At 44.2% G+C, this 19059-nt stretch overlaps 1 protein-coding gene across 1 annotated transcript in view; it reads right to left on the bottom strand.

The window, feature by feature from the left end:
• The window catches only part of ICOSLG (inducible T cell costimulator ligand), a 13608-nt gene extending 12956 nt beyond the window's left edge, over positions 1 to 652 (bottom strand). Inside the window, exon 1 of the mRNA XM_006036741.3 lies at positions 537 to 652. Coding sequence (XP_006036803.1) covers positions 537 to 550 — 14 coding nt within the window. The 5' untranslated portion in view covers positions 551 to 652. The remainder of the gene's footprint in view (positions 1 to 536) is intronic.
• Between the last annotated feature and the right edge of the window lie 18407 nt (positions 653 to 19059).

The following is a 19059-nucleotide window of genomic DNA, read 5'->3' as shown; positions in this document are numbered from 1 at the left end:
AAAATCAGAGGAACAAAAAAGAAAGGTGCATGCATGTGAGCACCAGCCACAAACCATACCCTGCAAAACCAGGAAGGGAGAGGTGGCGGTGTGACCCGGGGCTGTGGTAACCACTGTACCCGCTCCTGGGGCCAAGGCAAGGACTGTAACCCACCCTCCACGGACCTCTCCTCGTGTGAGCTGCTGAGGGGACACGGCTGTGGCCGCCCCTTGGGTTTATGAATAGGACGGTTTGTTGTTGCGGTGATGATAGCGGGGAATCCGTAACTACTTTGGGGGGTTGGTTGGGTTTTTGGAGGGGGGTACTGAAAGGGCATTTTCACCCGTTGCCTCCTTGGCAGCCTGCTCCCCAAGAGGGCTTCATGTCTTGGGTACCTGCAGCGCTTTCCTTCCCGCCCACACCCTCCGCCCGCACCCCACAGCGGCCGCCACTTCGCTCCCAGCCCGGCGTGTCAGGGCGGCGCAAGTGGAAGCAGGGACCACAACCCCCACTCCTGCCCTGCCCCCCCCCCCCGCGTACCCCGAGGCCGGCTCACCTCGCTCGCGCCATCCCGTGGGCAGGGCTGCTGTGTCCGGCCGCAGACTGCTGTGTCTGCCTTGGCCCCGCCGGTTAAGCCTCCCTCCCGGCCGCGCCCCCAGTTACGTGGGAGGCCGGGGATTTCCGCGCCCGGCTCGCGGCCGCCCCTCCCGCGCCCGGCTCGCGGCTGCCCCGGCTGCCGGACGTGAAGCGCGGCTGCCCCGCCGGGCTCCAGCCTTCTTCCCCACAGCGCCGTCTCCGCACAGCCCGGCGCATCTGGGCACCGGCCAAAGACTCTCGCTGGGCTGTGGGCCGACAAAGAGACACCGCGTTTGCCCCAAGACACACAGCCTTTCCTTCCGGGAGCCTGCAGCCTCACGCCAGGGCCCCTGGACAGGGGTGGAGGTGGAGCTGCACCCCCTTTGATCCCTGCTCCACCCACTCTCTGTGTATATATAGGTGTGTATACACATGCACACACGCGCTGTGTTTATAAAGTCCTTGTGCAGCTTCATACTTTAATAACTTCAGACGTACACACGATAGAAGCCAACTGCAAATGACGGCTCAAAGCATACGTTTTAAATACAACACAGTTCATATTTCCAGACTTCAACAGAACTGCCATCTGTTGAATACAGCGTTCTGTATCTATGATACAGCGTTCAATCTGATTTTCCAACTCGTAGAAAACATTTTCCAGTTGCTGCTGAGTGATTTCATGAATTGCATTGGTGACCCTTACCCTATGCATAACTTACATTATGTTAAAAAATTTAAGGGATTATGCTTTCAATCTCCATTTACAGTTTGCTTCTATCATGTGTATATATCCAAAGTTATTAAAGTTTAAAGTTGCACAACGACTTTAGAAACACCCTGTATATATAAAAAAAATGTGTGCACATATATATACACACACACACACATAATAAATATTATATAGTATTCTCTCTCTATATAAATATAAAATACACACACACACATATATAAATGCATTCTGATATATACATAAACTGTACCTCTCCTCTACCAGCCTGTCTTGTGACCGCTGTGGTTTACCTAACAGTCCAAAACACGTTTACAGTTACACCTTTCTTAGTCCCACTACAAAAAGCGCACCATCCACCCACGTTCCCATCACTGTCACTTTTAAACCATAACAATTACGCAACACCAGGTGCCTCATCTAGTCAGGCAGTGCTGAGGGAGTTGCTTGGCTCTATGGCTCCTAATCTACCCCATCCCTCCCAAACTCTTCTTTCCACAGCTGTTAACCACTCTCCTTTTTCCTGGCCTTGATTGTAAAATCATAGAATCATAGAAAGTTAGGGTTGGAAGGGACCTCAGGAGATCATGTAGTGCAATCCCCTGCTCAAAGCAGGACCAATCCCAAGTAGATCATCCCAGCCTGGCTTTGTCTAGCTGGGTCTTGATGTTCCAGTCATCAGGCTAGCTTTTCTTCTGTTGGCTCCTCCTGTTCATGAAGCTCCACTTTCACAGATAGTTGTTAACTTATTCCAGTGATGTGATATTTGTTTATGTTTGTTTTTTGCTTCAATCTTGGCTTCAGAATAACAGGGCTCAGAACGCAGTAGTAACTCCATGCCTTTGCCAGTAGATGGCCCAGAGCTAATTACTGAATGGTGACAGACGGCTGATTTAATTAGGGCAGGTTGTCCCAGGTTTTGACTTGCATACACCCAGTCTCTAGGACAATCATTTAGATGCAACTTGAATTGCAGTTACTTTGAATCAGCCTTGATTGTGGCGGCAAGGTGTTGTTAATTCAGATGCTTCACAGGTACTTAGGATGGCACAATTAGCTTGGTCACTCCGTAGGTGGAAGGTGATGCAGCCCAACCCCAACCTGGCTGTGCAGAGGGAAACGGGTGTGACCCAGCTCCAACCCACAGCATGGAGTTTGGTGGTTGGGAATTTGGCAGTCGGGAGAGTAGCTGTATTAATCACCACTGCTCCCTGCTGCCAAATTTCCTGACTTACGGGGAGATTTGTAGGCCAGATGCCATCGTTTTGCAGGCCTCATTTGACTCCCAGACTAGAGGTTGAGCACTCCAGTCTATAGGGTCCCAGAAGAAAAGATGTTATGGGGAACAGGTGGTGGTGGTGGTGGGAAATTGGTCATTTGTTTTTAGCCTAGGAGTACTCCCTAAATGCCTGCCTAGGAGATTCTGCTACAGGAATGGCAGCACCATGGTAGTGTGTAGTGAGCACTGAGCTTAGCAAATGCATACTGTTGAACCAGAATAATGTGAGCAGTCATACAGTGCAGCTCTGACACTCCCCCCCCCCCCAATCCCTAAACCCACACTGACTTATGCTCGCAGTGAACTTACTGTCTCCAGGAGTTAAGAACCAGCAGGTTGCACTGACTGTGACCATGCAGCACCATTTGAAAAATCAAGTGCCTGATTGTATGCACTCAAGTTTGAAAAATTCATACACTCATGGGAAAGTAGGGCTGGAAGGACCTCAGTCAGTCATCAAGTCTAACTACCTGCTTTGCCCTGAGGAAGATCAGTCATCTGTTTTTAGAAGCACTCTCTGAGAGCCTGTGTAGGATCTTTGGCTACAGGAAAGGTGGTGTTGCAGGGTGTACAAGGCAGGGTTATCCATGTCTGAACTTGCTAGATAAGCATTTGTCTGACCCAATGATTCTCAACCAGGATGATGTGAGATCCTTTTCAGTGTGCCATGAGTTGTCACACAGTATTAGGTGTGCAAACACCTACGTGATTTGCAAAATAAACCTAGAAATTTAAAAAAGGAGTTCATAGCATTGAACCACAACAGGTCTGTGTGGGTTTTTTTCTAATTTCTTTGCAGCAGAAGAATTGGTCTTTTACTTTCCTGTAGGAGTGAAAGCTAACAGCTGGCATTTCCTGAGGGGGGGTCTTGAATCTAATGAGGTTGAGAGCCACTGATCTAGCCTATTGTCACAAACTTCAGGAACAACCCTCACTTGCAACTACCAGGCACAATGCCTGACACATCAAAGATACCCTTTGGTAGTTTTGACCACAGCACCTGTTCATCTAACAAAAATCCCCTTAAAATCACTCTCGGTAATGAACGTTCAAAACAACAACTGACTGTTGGTGCAACAGATCATTTCTGTGGTTAGCAAACTTCTGATTTTTCTCAAAGACATGTTAAAATCCTCCTACATATCAGGGGGCCAGATTGTGCCATTTATTTTTAAGGAGAAAGTCCTCTTGACCTTTCCACTGATGATTGTTGCTTATAAAAATCAGTCTGGATCAATGAATCTTGATTCTGGGGCTCTCAATCCTTTTCTCCATTTCATACCTAAGCTCAGGTAAGTGTAGACCTTTACAAAGTTCTGCACTTAGGACAGAACAATTCCATGCACCATTACATTTTGGGAGTTGACTGGCTGGGCAGCAGCTCTGCAGAAAAGGACCTGGGGGTTACAGTGGACAAGAAGCTGAACATGAGCCAACAGTGTGCCCTTGTTGCCAAGAAGGCTAACAGCATACTGGGCTGCATTAGTAGGAGTGTTGCCACCAGATGGAGGGAAATGATTATTCCTCTCTATTCAGCACTGGTGAGGCCTCATCTGGAGTACTGTGTTCAGCTTTGGGGCCCCCACTATAGAAATGATGTGAACAAATTGGAGAGAATCCAACAGAGGGCAACAAAAATGGTTAGCGGGCTGGGGGCCATGACTTCTGAGAAGAGGCTGAGGAAGCTAGGCTTATTCAGTCTGGATGTCAGGTTTGACCTAGAAACCACTATACAAAGCCCAAGCAAAAGTCTCTGTTATGTAACTAATGCCCATCTGCAATGATAAGGAGGAGACAGTCTTAGATAAAGGATGCTTGAAAACAAAAGCAGAATCAGAGGACTAGGGCAAAGAGCTAATTTAAATATTAAAAATCACACCCCTAGGTGGGGAGAAAGTATGCTAATGAAACATACATGTATGTAAATGAGATACATAGCTAAAACACAGGTATAGAGACATGCTCAGTAAAGAACTCCTTGCATCACTCCCTTATAACCAATTAGCAAACAAGAATGCTTATGAAGGTCCAATACTCCTGTATAAAAGATGCTTAGAATTAAGAATCTGTGTGCTTGTTACGTGAAATTATTCCGCTTGCACCTTGTATTGCTAGCAATAAATCTTCTTTATACTTTCACCCCTGGTATCTTTATTGGCTTTTGCATACCGGGCACGATCCCAGACTTGAGCTGGGGCTCAACATGGAGAGGAGAAGACTGAGTGGGGATTTACTAGTAGCCTTCAACTACCTGGGCCTCCAAAGAGGATGGGAGCTGGACTGTTCTCAGTGGTGGTAGATGACATAAAAAAGAGCAATGGTCTCAAATAGCAGAGAGGGAAGTTTAGGTGGATATTAGGAAAAACTTTTTTAACTAGGAGGGTCATTAAGCACTGGAACAGGTTATCCAGAGAGGTTGTGGAATTTCCATCCTTAGAGGCTTTAAGACCCAGGTAGACAGAGCTTTGACTGGGATGATCTAACTGGGGCTGGTCCTGCTTAGAGCAGCGGGCTGGTCTACATGACCTCCTGACATCCCTTGCAACCCTAATTGTCTATGATTCTATGAATCCTTTTCTCCATTTCGTACCTATGTACTTGCGAGGGCAGACCCCAAGTGGTGGCCTCTGGAGGATTAGCTGTGTCTGTAGTGTTAGATCCTCTTGATTTTGGCTTCCATCTTGCATTAAAAGATGCTTTAGATTATATAAGATGTACCTAGCTCTGAAAACAGATACTGTACCATGCATGTTCCTGGGTTACTAAACTTGTGTAGTATTTGCTTCATGTTAATAAAATAACCTAGTTCAAATCCAGTGAATCCAGCATTCAACTATTTAAAAATCATAAAGAGAGGTTTTGAAAAATTTGCATCAATAATTGCTTCTGTCTTGAGATTTTACATGTCCAATTTTCAGATAGAAGTACTATGTTATAAGTGCACTGTCACATGCTTTCTTATAAAAAAGGTTTTAAATGATACATATATGTGGGCAACCAAGATGATCAGAGGTATGGAGTAGCTGCCATTCAGGAGACAGTAAAAAGGCTAGGATTCTTCAGTTTGGAAAGGAGAAAGAAGGTTGTGGGGCAGGGGGGATATGACAGAAGTCTACAAAATCATGAGAGGTGTGGACAAAGTGAAGTCCCAAGTCCCAGAATACTAGAATATTCACCAATCCCAGAATACTAGAACTAGGGAGCACTCACTGAAATGAGCAGGAGACAGGCATAAAAGTAACAAGTAGAAATACTCTTTTTGTGCAGTTAAGTTGTGCAACTCATTACCATAGGAGTTTGTAGAGAGCATAGCCTGGTTCAAAAAGGGTGTAAATAAGATCATGGATGATAGCTTCATTAATAACTATTAAACAGAGTAGTCAGGGATGCATCCTCTGTTGTCTCTATACCAGTGATTTTCAATCAGGATGCTGGGGTATCTGGGAGTCCTGCAAGATCCTTTGAAGGTGACACAGGAAGTGTGAGGAGATAAGTGAGGTGTGAGGAGGTGAGCTAACTCAGGCTCTTCCTGCCTGGCTGCTCCCACTCCCCCACTGCCTGACTCCTATGCAAGGAGGTAAGTACAGTACATTAGTTTTTTAATGGGATTTGGAGGGGTTATGGAGGGCTGCCTTCAATCCACTGAGGGGTGCCTTGTATCTAAAAGGTTCAGAAACACTGCTTTAAATCAATGGCGGTGGTTACCAGGGAGATAGATCACAGGGGATAGATCATGCCCTCTGAAGCAGAGGTCAGCAGCCTCTTGAGGGCACGGGCCAGACCTTGTGACCCGCCCATGATGGTAGGCCATAAGTATCTGGCCCCTTCCCACTCCCATCCACTAGCAGCTAGCACTCACACTCATTACAGATACCTGGTCTTCCTGCATAAAAGAGAGTGCAGATGCACTGGAGCTGTAAAGTCCGTAGTGGAGGGAGTGCTGCAGAGGTGATGGGAGGTACAGTGCAGCTCTGTGCCACTGATTTCCTCCACCTGATTTTCATGGGCTGGATTAGACCTCTTCATGGGCTGGTTCCAGCCTGTGGATTGTAGGTTGCTGACCCTGGCTCTAAAACACTAACTACTACCACTGTCAGAGACAGGATATTGGGCTAGCTGGACCATTGGTCTGACCCAGTATGGTAGTTCTTATGTGTACATAATGCATACTTTTCATTAATCATAGTGTTTATGGTTTCCTTAAATGGGAGAATTTATTTTATGACAATGAAATGAGTATCAATACAGTACCTTCCTGTTAACCTTGGAAAGAGACACAGGGTCCAATTCTAATGTCTTCATTTCATGAACATTAGAGAGAAACAGAATTTTGTAATGCATTCAGTTTTGAAGAGCAAACCTTTTAAAGATATAGGGCCTTTGTACATGTCACAAAATTGGCCTTTGAAGCAGCTTAAATGCCCTTTTGCTCTGCTTTAATGGTGTTGCTGTTTGCACGCTTGGCAGCGTATTCTGCTTTAAATGACTTTGTAATGTAGCAAGATAAAACACCTCTGAGGTGTTTTAGTTTGCTACATAACAAAGTGCAACAGTGCACAGGGCGCTGGAAGCCCACTTGCTCAGGGAAGCTCGGGCTTGGTGGGCTTCCAGAACCCTGTGTACCATCCCCACCACCAGCACACCCAGCTGTCTTCCTGCCATCTTGCTGCTCTGCCCCGGGGCAAGTCAGCCATTCCTGATTGTGATAGTTACAGATAACCAAATGTTGGAGAGCACGGACATTCAGATGCCAAACTTAAAAAGCAAACATTTGATAGTCATTGCTACTGATCCACAAGCAACTTTATTTCTGACCTTGTATCAGTGCCTCTCTCTCATATGTCCACTAACAATCCCCTATGCCTGGGCAGCATCCTTGTTTTTGCAATGAACCACAAGGCTTTCACTACCACATGGTAAATAAAGTTAAAAAACATTAAAAAAAACTCCAGGAAGCTATAAGATTACTAGAGTAATTGCTCACTGTTTGGGCTCTAATTGATACTGTAAAAACCAGTGATGTACCATGCTATAAATAGATGACCATAGGAGAATAGGGCTGGAAGGGACCAGATGAGGTCATTTAATCCAGTCCCTTGCTCAAGGCAGGAACATCCCTGAGTGAGCCTTCCCAGCCAAGTGTCTGTCTAACCTGCTCTTGAACACTTCCAAGGACAGAGATTCCACAATTTCCCTACATAGCCTTTTCCAATGCTTGCCCACCCTCATAGTTAGAAAGTGCTTCCTGATCGCCAATCTCAATTTCCCCTGTTGGAGCTCAAGACCATTGCTCCTAATCTGTCCCCTACCACCACAGAGAAAAGCCCATTTCCATCCCCTCTGTATTCAGATATTTGAAGCCTCTTATCAAATCCCCCCTTGGTCTTCTTCCTTTCACACTGAATGAACATTCCCATCATAATTATGCAAGGGCTATCAATCTAAATATTATTTCCACTGACAGTTGAGTTGAGAGGAAGAAAAATTAAATTTTCTTATTCTACAGGGGTGTATGTTGTAGCGTGTTGGTCTAAGGACATGGGGAAAAAAAATTCCCCCAACTATTTACATTGGTTTAATAAAAGATATCAGATTCACCCAAAGAACCTTGCCTGCCTTTTCCTATTTTTGCACATATCTTCAAGAAACAACATTAAACTGAATTCTCCTGGCAACTATTCCAGCATAAATCAAAGGGCCTAATTTACATTTCCACAAATATCTATGGATTGGGATACCCACATGATTTGTAACTTTCTGAAGTGTTTTAGATACCATGTCATAACAGAGATGTTGAGCAGGGATATAGATAGGGTCAGTGTTAAGGCTCTTTGTAGTTGGACAGTTCCTGACTTGAAGTGTTTGATGCTTAACCTTGAGCTTTTAGATTTATAAATGTTAATTTTTTTCATTTTAAACTTCTAATGTTCTAATAATTTAATTGGCCAGGTCTTACTGTCACAACTGTCCTATTGTGGTGATATACAATGTGCAGGAACAGCTTCTTTCTGGGAGGATGAGATTTCTGGTCAAAATTGGGGAAAAAACAAATCTTGCCCTCTCCAGAATTGGCAATAGCCTGTTGGCTAGGGACATAGGAGTCAAAGACCTTTAAAGGCACTGGTTTGCACCAGGCAAAACATGGACTTGAATCTAGGTTTCCCATAACCCAAATGAATACATTGTCCATTGGCTAATCTCTTTTTCTTTTTCTTTCCCTCAATTATTCCCTGTCCCCTCACAAAGGTCTGTTGTGCAGTGGAACAGCTTAGAACAGTTGATTTTTGGGTTGCAAAGTGTGTCTGGTATTTTCTCTGTCTCTTATTAACTAACTCAAGCTGTAATAATAACCTTAAGCAATTTGACTTTATGACCCCTTTCTACTAAAAGGGTACCTTACCCAGTGTCTGCTTCGAGACATGCATACGTCTCACTGGAGCCCTCATACATCCGTTTACACACACCCACGCAGAACCACAAAAGAAGCAACAGAGATTGTGAGGGCTCATTGCAGCAGATATTGTTAACCCTGCAACGCAGTGTATTTTTATTATGTGGATATCATTATGCACAAACAGTTCAAAGCTTTTAAAAAAACAAGCGCCACAAGTTGGGGTTGTATAGTTACTTATAGGCAGCAGAACATGTGACCTGATTTTCAAAAGGTTTGAGCACCTGCTACTCCCAGAGAAGATAGGGCAGCTTCTGGGTAATAAGAGTATTTTACTGTCAGGTCATTTGTCTAATTGCATTAGGAGCTTAGCTTTAGGCATATATTTTAAAAAGCTCATGGCCACCTTATTTTATGTTTAAATAAGTCTAAATTAATAGTACTGAAGGCTAAGATTTTCTTCTGGTCATTGGTTAGGAGTGGGATAAATGAAATCATCCTATGTCAAAACCAATTTTAGCAATACAGTACTTAGATCAATATTAAGTTTTCCACTGTTGTTTCTTAAGTAATTGTCCCATGCTATGGGAAAAGAATAATAATTTCAAGTGAAATTGCATGCAAAACTGTGGATGTTTCCTCTAGGTCATTTAAAAAAAATTCATAATATTAGGTTAGATAAGATACGTAAATGCAGATCCTGAGATGCAGGCAGGAGCGGGGGAGGGTGAGGGGCCAGGGGGTGTGGGGAATAGGTGGTTATTGATGTATCAACATTTAATAAATATGTTAAAATGAATTGGAATGTGACCATAATAAGCAATGATAGCAGAATATCATTTATCAGAAACTGTGTTGGTCAATATCTTGGGCTGGTCATGTCCTAGTGGAGTTGGAAATGCATGTTTGCTAAGCTGTACTGGTTTCTTGATACTAAGATCTCTTTTGCAATTATCACAATTAACAGCTGGTAGCAATATGAGGGGAACAAAGAGAATGCTAAGTCTCTCTAGTGACCATCAAATAGCAGAGACCCAGAATTCACCATATCATTTGACCTGCAGGTATATCCTCAACTGGGGGAACTGTGGCAAAAACTAAGCCAGTATTGTTTTTACTGTCAGATTTTTGACATATCTATGTCATATGCTGGATAGAGTAAAGTTCAGTGCAATATCCAAAAGACTAAGGACTGTTACTTCATTACCACATCTGAAATTCTCTACTAACCCGATACAAAAGAACCTTCTGTAAAGAAAATTGGATTTATGGGTACCTATCTTGCATAAAATGACCAGACTGGCTTTGTGCATTGCAGAGCAAACATGAAACATGCCCCTGTGATTACATCTATTGCCATAGAGTCATGGCTCCCTAGTTGAAACTGAATCTTAATGTCCTCATTTATTTCTGTATTGGATGCCTAGCTATGTGAAGATGTGGTTTTGCAGCTGCCATTGGCCATTCCTTTAAATAACATATACATGTGGGCAACCATGATGATCAGTGGGTTTTAGGACACCATAAACCAGGTTCAAGAAATCTTGCCCTAGGGATTTGATGGGCTCATAGCACAGACGGTGAATGGATTTCACTTGCCATCTTGCTTTCAACAAACTACTGGACCAAGCCCAGGCTCTGGCCAGCACAAATGTAAGCACTAACCACGCTATCATGAAAGCAGACTTGATTTTGGGCAGATTGTAATTTTTAATAGCTCATAGATTCATAGCTCTAGATGTAGTTCTGGGACTGCCATAGTTGGGAAGCACCCACCCCAGAACAGTCTAATTTTCTTGTCACATCAACTCCCCTGGTGTTTGTGGGAGCTCATATTTCCTACTTCTCCGTGCAATATAAACTAAGATTGTTGGTCTGTAAATGGCTGTTCTCTTGTGAAATGATTCAGTGCAGACAGGCCAACATGAAACTAGTATCCCTTCCTAGTTTCTTGAGACTTCCCTTTAGAATCCTGTTCCGACTCACTGTTTGAGTTGGCCTTTTTCACAGTTTCCATTCAGATATTTCTTAATAAGTCATATGATATGAAGTGTTGGTAAACAGGTTCTTTGCAAATTATTGTTCTTTTCTTAATGCGTGTAACACAGTTGATATATGATGGCAAGGAACTGAAGTCAGAGATGTAGCAAGCTCATTTAGTGCCCAGACTGGGGAGGGAGCGGGTGGCTGACCACTGTAGATCACTGCTGACCACAGTAGTGAGGGTTGTTGGGGTAGCGAGTGGAAGGGAAGTTTTTCCTGCCTGGGCTCTCTACACACTGAAGGCATCTGCTGCTGCTGTTCCTGCTATAGCAAAATCAGCGTGGGTGGCAGCAGCTCCATGGCACTGGCTGTCTGGAAACTGCCTCTTGTGCTCTGTTCACTCTCCCCTACCTTCCCTGTTCTGGTCCCCACACCTCAGAAAGGATATGGGAGAACTGGAGAATGTACAGAAATGGGAAACATGGATGATTACTGGTATGGAGAGGCTTCCATATGAGAAGAGACTAAAGATGCTAGGCCTATTCAGTTTAGAAAGGAGATGCTTGAGGGTGGACATGATAAGGGTTTACCAAATACTAAAAGGCAAAGAGAAATAAATAGCGATTTATTAATTACTCTCTTACACAATATAAGAACTAGGCATCACAAAGTGAAGCTAGTGGGTAGTAAGTTTAAAACTAACAAAAGGAAGTGCTGTTTCACACAGGTTGTAATTAAAGTGTGGAACTTATTGCCCCCAGATGTGGCAGCTGACCATTTAGTCAGATTCAAAAAGGGATTGGACAAATGCTTGGAGGAAAGGAGCATTAATAGCTATTGAGCATGGGAGTTAGGGGGACAGCCTCTGGATCAGAATTTTCTAGATCTTAAATGCTGGAGGCTGCAAGTGAGAGAGGAACAGTGGGGAAAAAAACCCTGGTCATACCCTGTCCACTCTCCCTTTCAGCATCCACCCTCTGTCACTGTGTGGCACAGGATACTGGGCAAGATGAACCTATGATCTCACCCAGGAAATGACAGTTCTTATGTTCTTATTCATATGTGTTGCAATGAAGCAGAGTAAGGTAACTGGTGCACAGTCTCTTTAAGAGAGACAAAGGAAGTGCCTTGAAGTTCCTGCTCTCTGGTTACTACAGCAAAAGCTCTGTTATCTGGCACCCATGGGGAATGGGGGGTGCCGGAAAACCAAATATGCTGGTTACCCTCCTGCTGCATCTGGTGCATCAGTGTGCCGGGAGACAGGCGCTGTGCCGCCCCTCCCCTGGCATCAGTGTGCTGGGGGATAGGGAGGAGGGTCCTGCGCAGGCTGCTTTGCTCCGGGCTGTGGCCCGAAGTGAGACTTGGTGAAAATGGAAGTCCCGCTTCCAGTTTCACTTTTGCCATGTTGACCGGCGTTGACCGGCATGCCGGTTAATAGAGCATGCCAGGTAATGAAGTGCCAGATAACGTGGCTTTTACTGTATGTGTATGCATGAGTCCTGGGAGCAGAGTGGGCTTGAAATGCCTGATTAGTTTACCTATTCCTTATAGATCTTCAATGCTGTGAGTGCTATAAACCAAGCCCATACATAGTGTCAAAAGAAAATAAACAAATTATGGCTTCATGCAAAATAATCCAAAAAATATAATGCCTATATGCTTTGAAACTGGAAGCATTGAAGAGAACTGGACATGTTAGGGTAGCTTGTCATAGTTTATGCTTTAAAGTTCACCTGTTTATAGAGTGGTGAATTATAGCATTATGTTACCTTTTTTTTTTATATTCAGCCTAAAGTTCTGTACAGCCTCATTCTTATCTGAACTTTTCATTTTGCTGGTGTTTGGAATATCAGCTGGCCTTGTTTTTTGCAAGCAGCTTATGGCCTTGAATTTGCTTGCATGAAGTTTATTTCCTTTTTCTGTTATTGTGAGAAGTTTTTATAACACGACATAGTAATGCTTTTGTTACTGGCTCAAATGAACTGAACTTGGCACTAATCAGCTGAATCAGAGGGATGAAATGATTGGGTATGTTAATGAAAGTTGATAAAGGAGACCAACGGTCAATGCTTAAAGTAAGACGCCGGAAAAAGGCCAAATTAAGAGATGTGCTCATAATGGGGATGTTGAACAAAGGAATATGCTGACAGGATAAAATATGGACAATATGCTGACTGCAGAGAGACCAATCCAAAAGCAAGAAGTCATCAAAGGAGTCAAGTTAAAGAAAAGTGTAAAAGGGGGAAGCAAGAAAATTAAGTGGATTATTGTCGTCATCATCATTTTCATCATGAATCCAGCTTTCAACACCTGTCTGGATCATCCCAGCCAATGACACACCCCTTGCTTCAGGAACTGAGTGGCCATCTTTTCTGTGAAGCAAAGTAATATCTGAGATTGGGTGAGATCATTGTACTAAGTGTTTTTCTCTCTCTGAATATAGAAACTGCCAAGATAATATGTGTTGTACTAATAAAGTTAAACTTTGATTTTAGGACACTTGAGTTGTTTATGTTCATATTTCATGTTCCATTTAAGGGTTAATTGTGCTTTAATGATCCATAATCACTATCTGCTGGTCAGTGGTGTGAACAGACAAGGTGGAAGGTTTTAATGGAACTCATCTTCAAAGGACTTGAGGCATGTAAGTAGTCTCCCACTCAGAAAGGTTCTCATTTTCTAATGCGTATCAGGTGAAAGGAGGGTATATCTGCAGAACATGGGTCTCTAGTGGCAATCTCCCTGAAGCAAAAGAAGAAAAATCCAGGGGCTGAGCTACCTGAAGCCCATTCTTTTTCAAAGGACAATATCTTCATGAAAAGAAAAAAAAACTGATGAGAGAGTAATCAGAGGGCTCTTAAGACAACTATGAATGGATTACCCAATTGCAATTCATTCTGAATGTTGTACATTCACAGAGGAGGGTGGGATGTTAAAGGAGAGAATCTTAAAGGATCAAGCTCAGAAGCAATATAAGAAAAAATTACAAATGGCCAGTAGAGCAAAGACATTAGAGTAGCCAGGAGACATCTAAAGAGCAGGCAAATGTTCTCACTAGTCTCACTCATGATATGCATGTAATCAAGCAGAGGCATGACTTACCATAAGAAATACACACACCAAAGAAACCTGGTTGCAAGGATTCCAGCCACAAGCAACAGTAAAAGGAAAGCATGTAGTAAAAGCCAAGATACAGCAGGTTTATAATACACATGGCCTGCAAAAAGAATGCCCTGCACTAGGGAAGATATGTACAAAACACCATGAAGCAAGCCATTTTACATCAGCATGCTACACAACCAAACAGAAAAATATAGAACATAATGCTTACAATTGGAGAACACTTCCAGGGGTTGGAGCTAGAAAAATGATGCATTACTTTTTTGGATATAGTTCAGAATAAGGAGAAGGAGGCATATGGAACCAGCTTAATAAGTCCAGAAGAAATAACTATAACATTCAAAACTGACACTGGGGCACAAGTGTGTTTTATCATGGAGATAGACTATAGGAAAAGTTCAGTACACATAACAGCACCGCCATTGACTGCATTAGTCACATCACAGATTGTGAGCAGGATGTGGATAGCAATGTTAAATACCAATATAAGCAAAAATATTAAAATCTAGATTTCTTTGCAATAAAATGCCAGTAAAACCAGTAGTCGATCTGAAAGCCTTAAAAATCGTTACAAAAATCCTCATAGTGGTGGAATTCATAAAAAGACACGAGGATTTTTTTCCCTCACAACAGAGGAAATTAGAATTTCCTGTTGTGGTAGATGGCATGGGATATCTATTGGGAGACTGCAAAATCAAGCTTCAAATTCAGTGTTAGTTGTGCATTCACCCTGATAGCTTTAATTTTAAAGTCCAAAGTAGAGAAGGACCCCTAGCAAATATAATTGATGTAGATAGAACTGAAAAATAGAGGCGTGATTGAAATAAATTAGCTTGGTGCATCAGAAAAGAACTCGCTGGTCTGATCCACATAGGCATAAACCCTCTAGACTAAACCTAACAAAAAACCTGAAACATCAAGCAAGGCCTGTCAAGCTATCACTCTATGTGACATCACTTCTCTGCAGTTAATGTATTTAGTATATGAAAGGTTTAGAATTGATACTGAAAGGTTAGATGGGACAAAGAGAGCAGCAAATTAAGACTTCATGGCTGCCTATACACATGCTCATTCACGTTCCAATTAAAACGCTCCAGCATCACCTCATTGTCACGTGTATTAAGCCCTCACACATTTTAAAATGTCTGCGGGAGTGCTTTATCTAAACCTCATCAAATAAGCTTTAGATAAAGCATCCCGCGGCCATTTAAAAATGCATGGAGGTTTAATATGTGGCTGTCTTGGAACTGCTCTAATTAACCCTCTCCCCACCCCTGCCCCTCTTTCTGAGCACATGTATAGGCAGCCCATTTGAAATATGGTGTTTCAAGAGGATGCCCTTTAGTGTATCATCGTCACAAAAGGTATTTCAGAAGAAAGTATGTAAAGCTACCAGAAGGACTGACGGGAGTCAACGTGATCATCAGTAATACTGTTGTACAGGACAGCACCAGAGAGGAGCACTAGAGAAATCAAATAGCACTACTCACAAGGTTCAGAGCGTGCAACTGAAAACTGAATCAGAACACGGAGCAGGGGCGCTCAATCTTTTTGCTCTGTTGGCAGTGCCTGTTCCATCTGCAGGCTGGATCTGGCTGGTCGGCCCCATCCAATGTGTGGGGTGGGCACAGCTGGGCCTGATTCAGCTGTGGAGGCTGGAGAGTGTGGCCCAGCACCAGTCCAACTGCCTGGGAAGTAGGGGTGTGGCTAGTCCCAACCCAGCCATGTAGGGAAGGGGACATGGGCTGGCTCCCATCTGGCCATGTGGTGGGGAGGTGACATGGCCTGGCCTCAGCCCCACCATGCAGAGGGAAGGGGGTGTTGTCTGGCCCAGATCTGCCTGTGTGGGGCTTGGGAATTTGGCAATGGGGTGGTATTCATTGCCACTCTTCCACTACTGCCAAATTTTCTGACCTGTAGTGAGCTGAATTTTCTGACCTCCATGGGCTGAATTTGGCCTGTGAGCCAAGGGCTGAACACCTCTGGCACAGAGCAAGAGAATTACGTTGGGCACCTCTTGAAAAAGAGAAGCACTAGACCTGATCGTAATAAAGCGAAAATGATAAACCAGTCAAAAGCTCCTAGCTCCCTTAAAGAAGGTAAGCTAGATCTGGGACTGGGACCTGCTTATTAAAATGTATACCTGGATTGTAGAAATCACAGCACTTTCATAAAAACTGTGTGAGGAAAAGCAGTTGGTGGTACTCAGACAGTAATCTAGACAAAAATCTTCCAAACCAGTGGAGGTTCCTCTCACCATTGAAGAAAAAACAAAACACTACAAGGAAAACAAACAAATAGACATTACAGTCTGTAATTGCAGTGGCAAATAGGTAAAGAGTGTGGGCGTGAAGGTAACAAAATTATACTCAGGTAGAAAAGGAATGTTTTACCTTTGTTGGTGGACATCAACAATATAATTAATATATACATATGTGGCCAGGGGCAGATCCAATGTTGCGGGGAGGGTCTGACCCCTGCTTTGATTCCTGCTCCACCCAGAGTTTAAAACCAACTACCAGTCTTAAATTTTTCTATTCAGGCAGCAGTGATGGAGTCAATTGATTTCATGGTTCATTATTATCTACCAGATTCCTTCTAAACTCTTCATTCCACAGGTATTAACTGTGCGGGCCGGGAGCGATCCGGGCCCTTTTTCGCGCTGCGGGCTGTGGCCAGCAGCCCGGGCACGCTGGGTCGGAGAAAGCAGGCGACACGCTAGAATTAGGCACGGACGCGTAATGGTTGATTCAAGATTGTTTACTTACACCGTAGATGGTCGCGGTGTAGGCTGGACAGTTTCCCAGGCAAAGCTCCGCTTAAATCCCCAGTTTGAGGACTCAGACTGTACTCAGATCACTCCCACGGAGTTGTCGAGGCTCTGTGGATCCTTTTTTGCGCGCAGGGAAGAGGGATACGTCGAGGATTGCGCTCGGTGACGGGGAGAGGCTAGAGGCTGATCAGACCGCTGTTGCCTTCTTTGAATACGCTGGGTCCAATAGGCTCCACAGCGCTTCGAGTGCTTCACAAAACGCGAAGCCCTCCTCATTCTCTTTTTCTCTCTCCAGATGGTTGTGGAGTCCTCCAACTTGGGCGGAAACCACTCAAGCCTCTTATACGGCTAGCAAGCCAATTGCTAGCCGCCACGTGGGAATATTTTAACACAAGCCAATAATGGGGCTCGAATTCTAATACAAATGTCGGGAACTCTTTGCACCATGCATCTCTGTGCTTCAAAGAAGAAATGCACCCTGCAAAGAAAGCTCCAAAACGGCGGGAAAATAATTCAGTGGTGCTGAAGCACACACAAAACAAAAATCACACCCTTGGGTTGTGACATTAACAACCCTCTCTCCTTTTTAATGATCTTGGTGTTCCACTAGTCAAGATACACTTTCTTCTGCAATTCTGCTGTTAGATATTCCTGGTAACGTAGCTCCTATTTCTCAGCTCTGCATGCTGTTTTTGATTCCAGTTAAAAACATTAACTTGGCAGTGGAAATGTTAGCTCGGGTGAACATTTACTTAGTTGAGGAAATCACATTCAGTGAAGAACTACGCACTCTCAAGATGCTCAAGAAGGCTAGATTTTGTTTTGTGAATCTGAAACAGAAATATACAATTTATTCAAATGACTGTAGGACTAATGAAACAACTTCTTTTAATTATTTTTGCCTAGTTCGTTGTGTTTTTTTAACACAATACATGATATAGCAAAATGATATATATTCCAATTAAGTTACAGGCAACCCCCGCTTATCGCTGTTTTGCTTAGTGCTATTTCGCTATAACACTCATTTTAAATAGATACCTGATTTCACTTAGCGCTCAGCGAGTTTGATTATAATGCTAGTGGTTGCTTTCTTGGGTCATTAAAAACAATTGCAGTTGCCATCTTGGATCATCAAATACTTTCAAACGCCCTGCTTCCATGGCTGCCCTGCCCACCCCGGCTCCAGCCCTTCAAGAAAAAAAAAGCCCCCAAAACCGCTGGACTCTCCAGCTCCTGCAGCAGCCTTGGGGCTTCAGGGGGCTCATGCAGAGCCCCCATGCAGCACAGGGCAGTGGGAAGATCACCCCTTGCCAGGCGGGAACTGGTGAGTCTGGGGTGTACCAGACCACACCAGAGAAAGAAGAGGGGTAAGGGTTCTCTGAAACCCCCTGGCTCAGCAAAAGCATTCGAGAATGCCTGAGGGCCAAAAGGGAGGTGTACACCGGGTGGAAGAGAGGGGCCATCACCAAGGAGGAATACTCCTCCTTGGCCCGTGAGTGTAGAAGGGCTATTAGGAAGTCCAAGGCAGGGGTGGAGCTCAGGCTAGCGACCAGGATTAAGGACAACAAAAAGTCCTTCTTCAAATACATTGGGAGTAAGAAGAGGGCACTGGGTAATGTAGGGCCCCTGTTAGACTCAAATGGTAATCTTGTGGCTATGCCAGATGAGAAAGCTGAAATTTTTAACAAGTTCTTTGCCTCTGTGTTCTTAGACAGGGACCAGGACAGCTCTCCCACCACAGGTAGGGGCAATCTTGAGGATAGCACTGCCAGGCCTCGGGTCTGCGCAGAAGTAGTTAGGGATCTTCTGGAAGGGCTGGATGTTTTTAAATCTGCGGGCCCTGATGCCCTCCACCCACGGGTGTTGAGATAGCTGGCGGGGGTCATTGCTGTGCCCTTGGCCTGGCTGTACGAGCGATCGTGGTCCACAGGCCAGGTGCCCAGAGATTGGAAACTAGCTAATGTGGTCCCCATTTATAAGAAAGGGAGAAAGGAGGACCCAGGAAACTATAGGCCCATAAGCCTCACATCGGTCTTGGGGAAAATCCTTGAAAAAATTATCAAGGATCACATGTGTGAGGGGCCAGTGGGGGAGATCATGCCCAGGGGAAATCAACATGGGTTCATCAAAGGCAGGTCCTGCCAGACCAACCTGATGGCCTTTTATGACCAGGTAACTAAATCCCTGGATGATGGTGTCACCATGGACATAGTCTTTCTGGACTTTA

Source organism: Alligator sinensis, unplaced genomic scaffold, assembly GCF_000455745.1.
Source record: "Alligator sinensis unplaced genomic scaffold, ASM45574v1 scaffold1162_2, whole genome shotgun sequence".
NCBI classification, from domain to species: Eukaryota; Metazoa; Chordata; order Crocodylia; family Alligatoridae; genus Alligator; species Alligator sinensis.
Note: the sequence above shows the minus strand (reverse complement) of the source record. Positions and strands in the feature narration are given on the sequence as shown.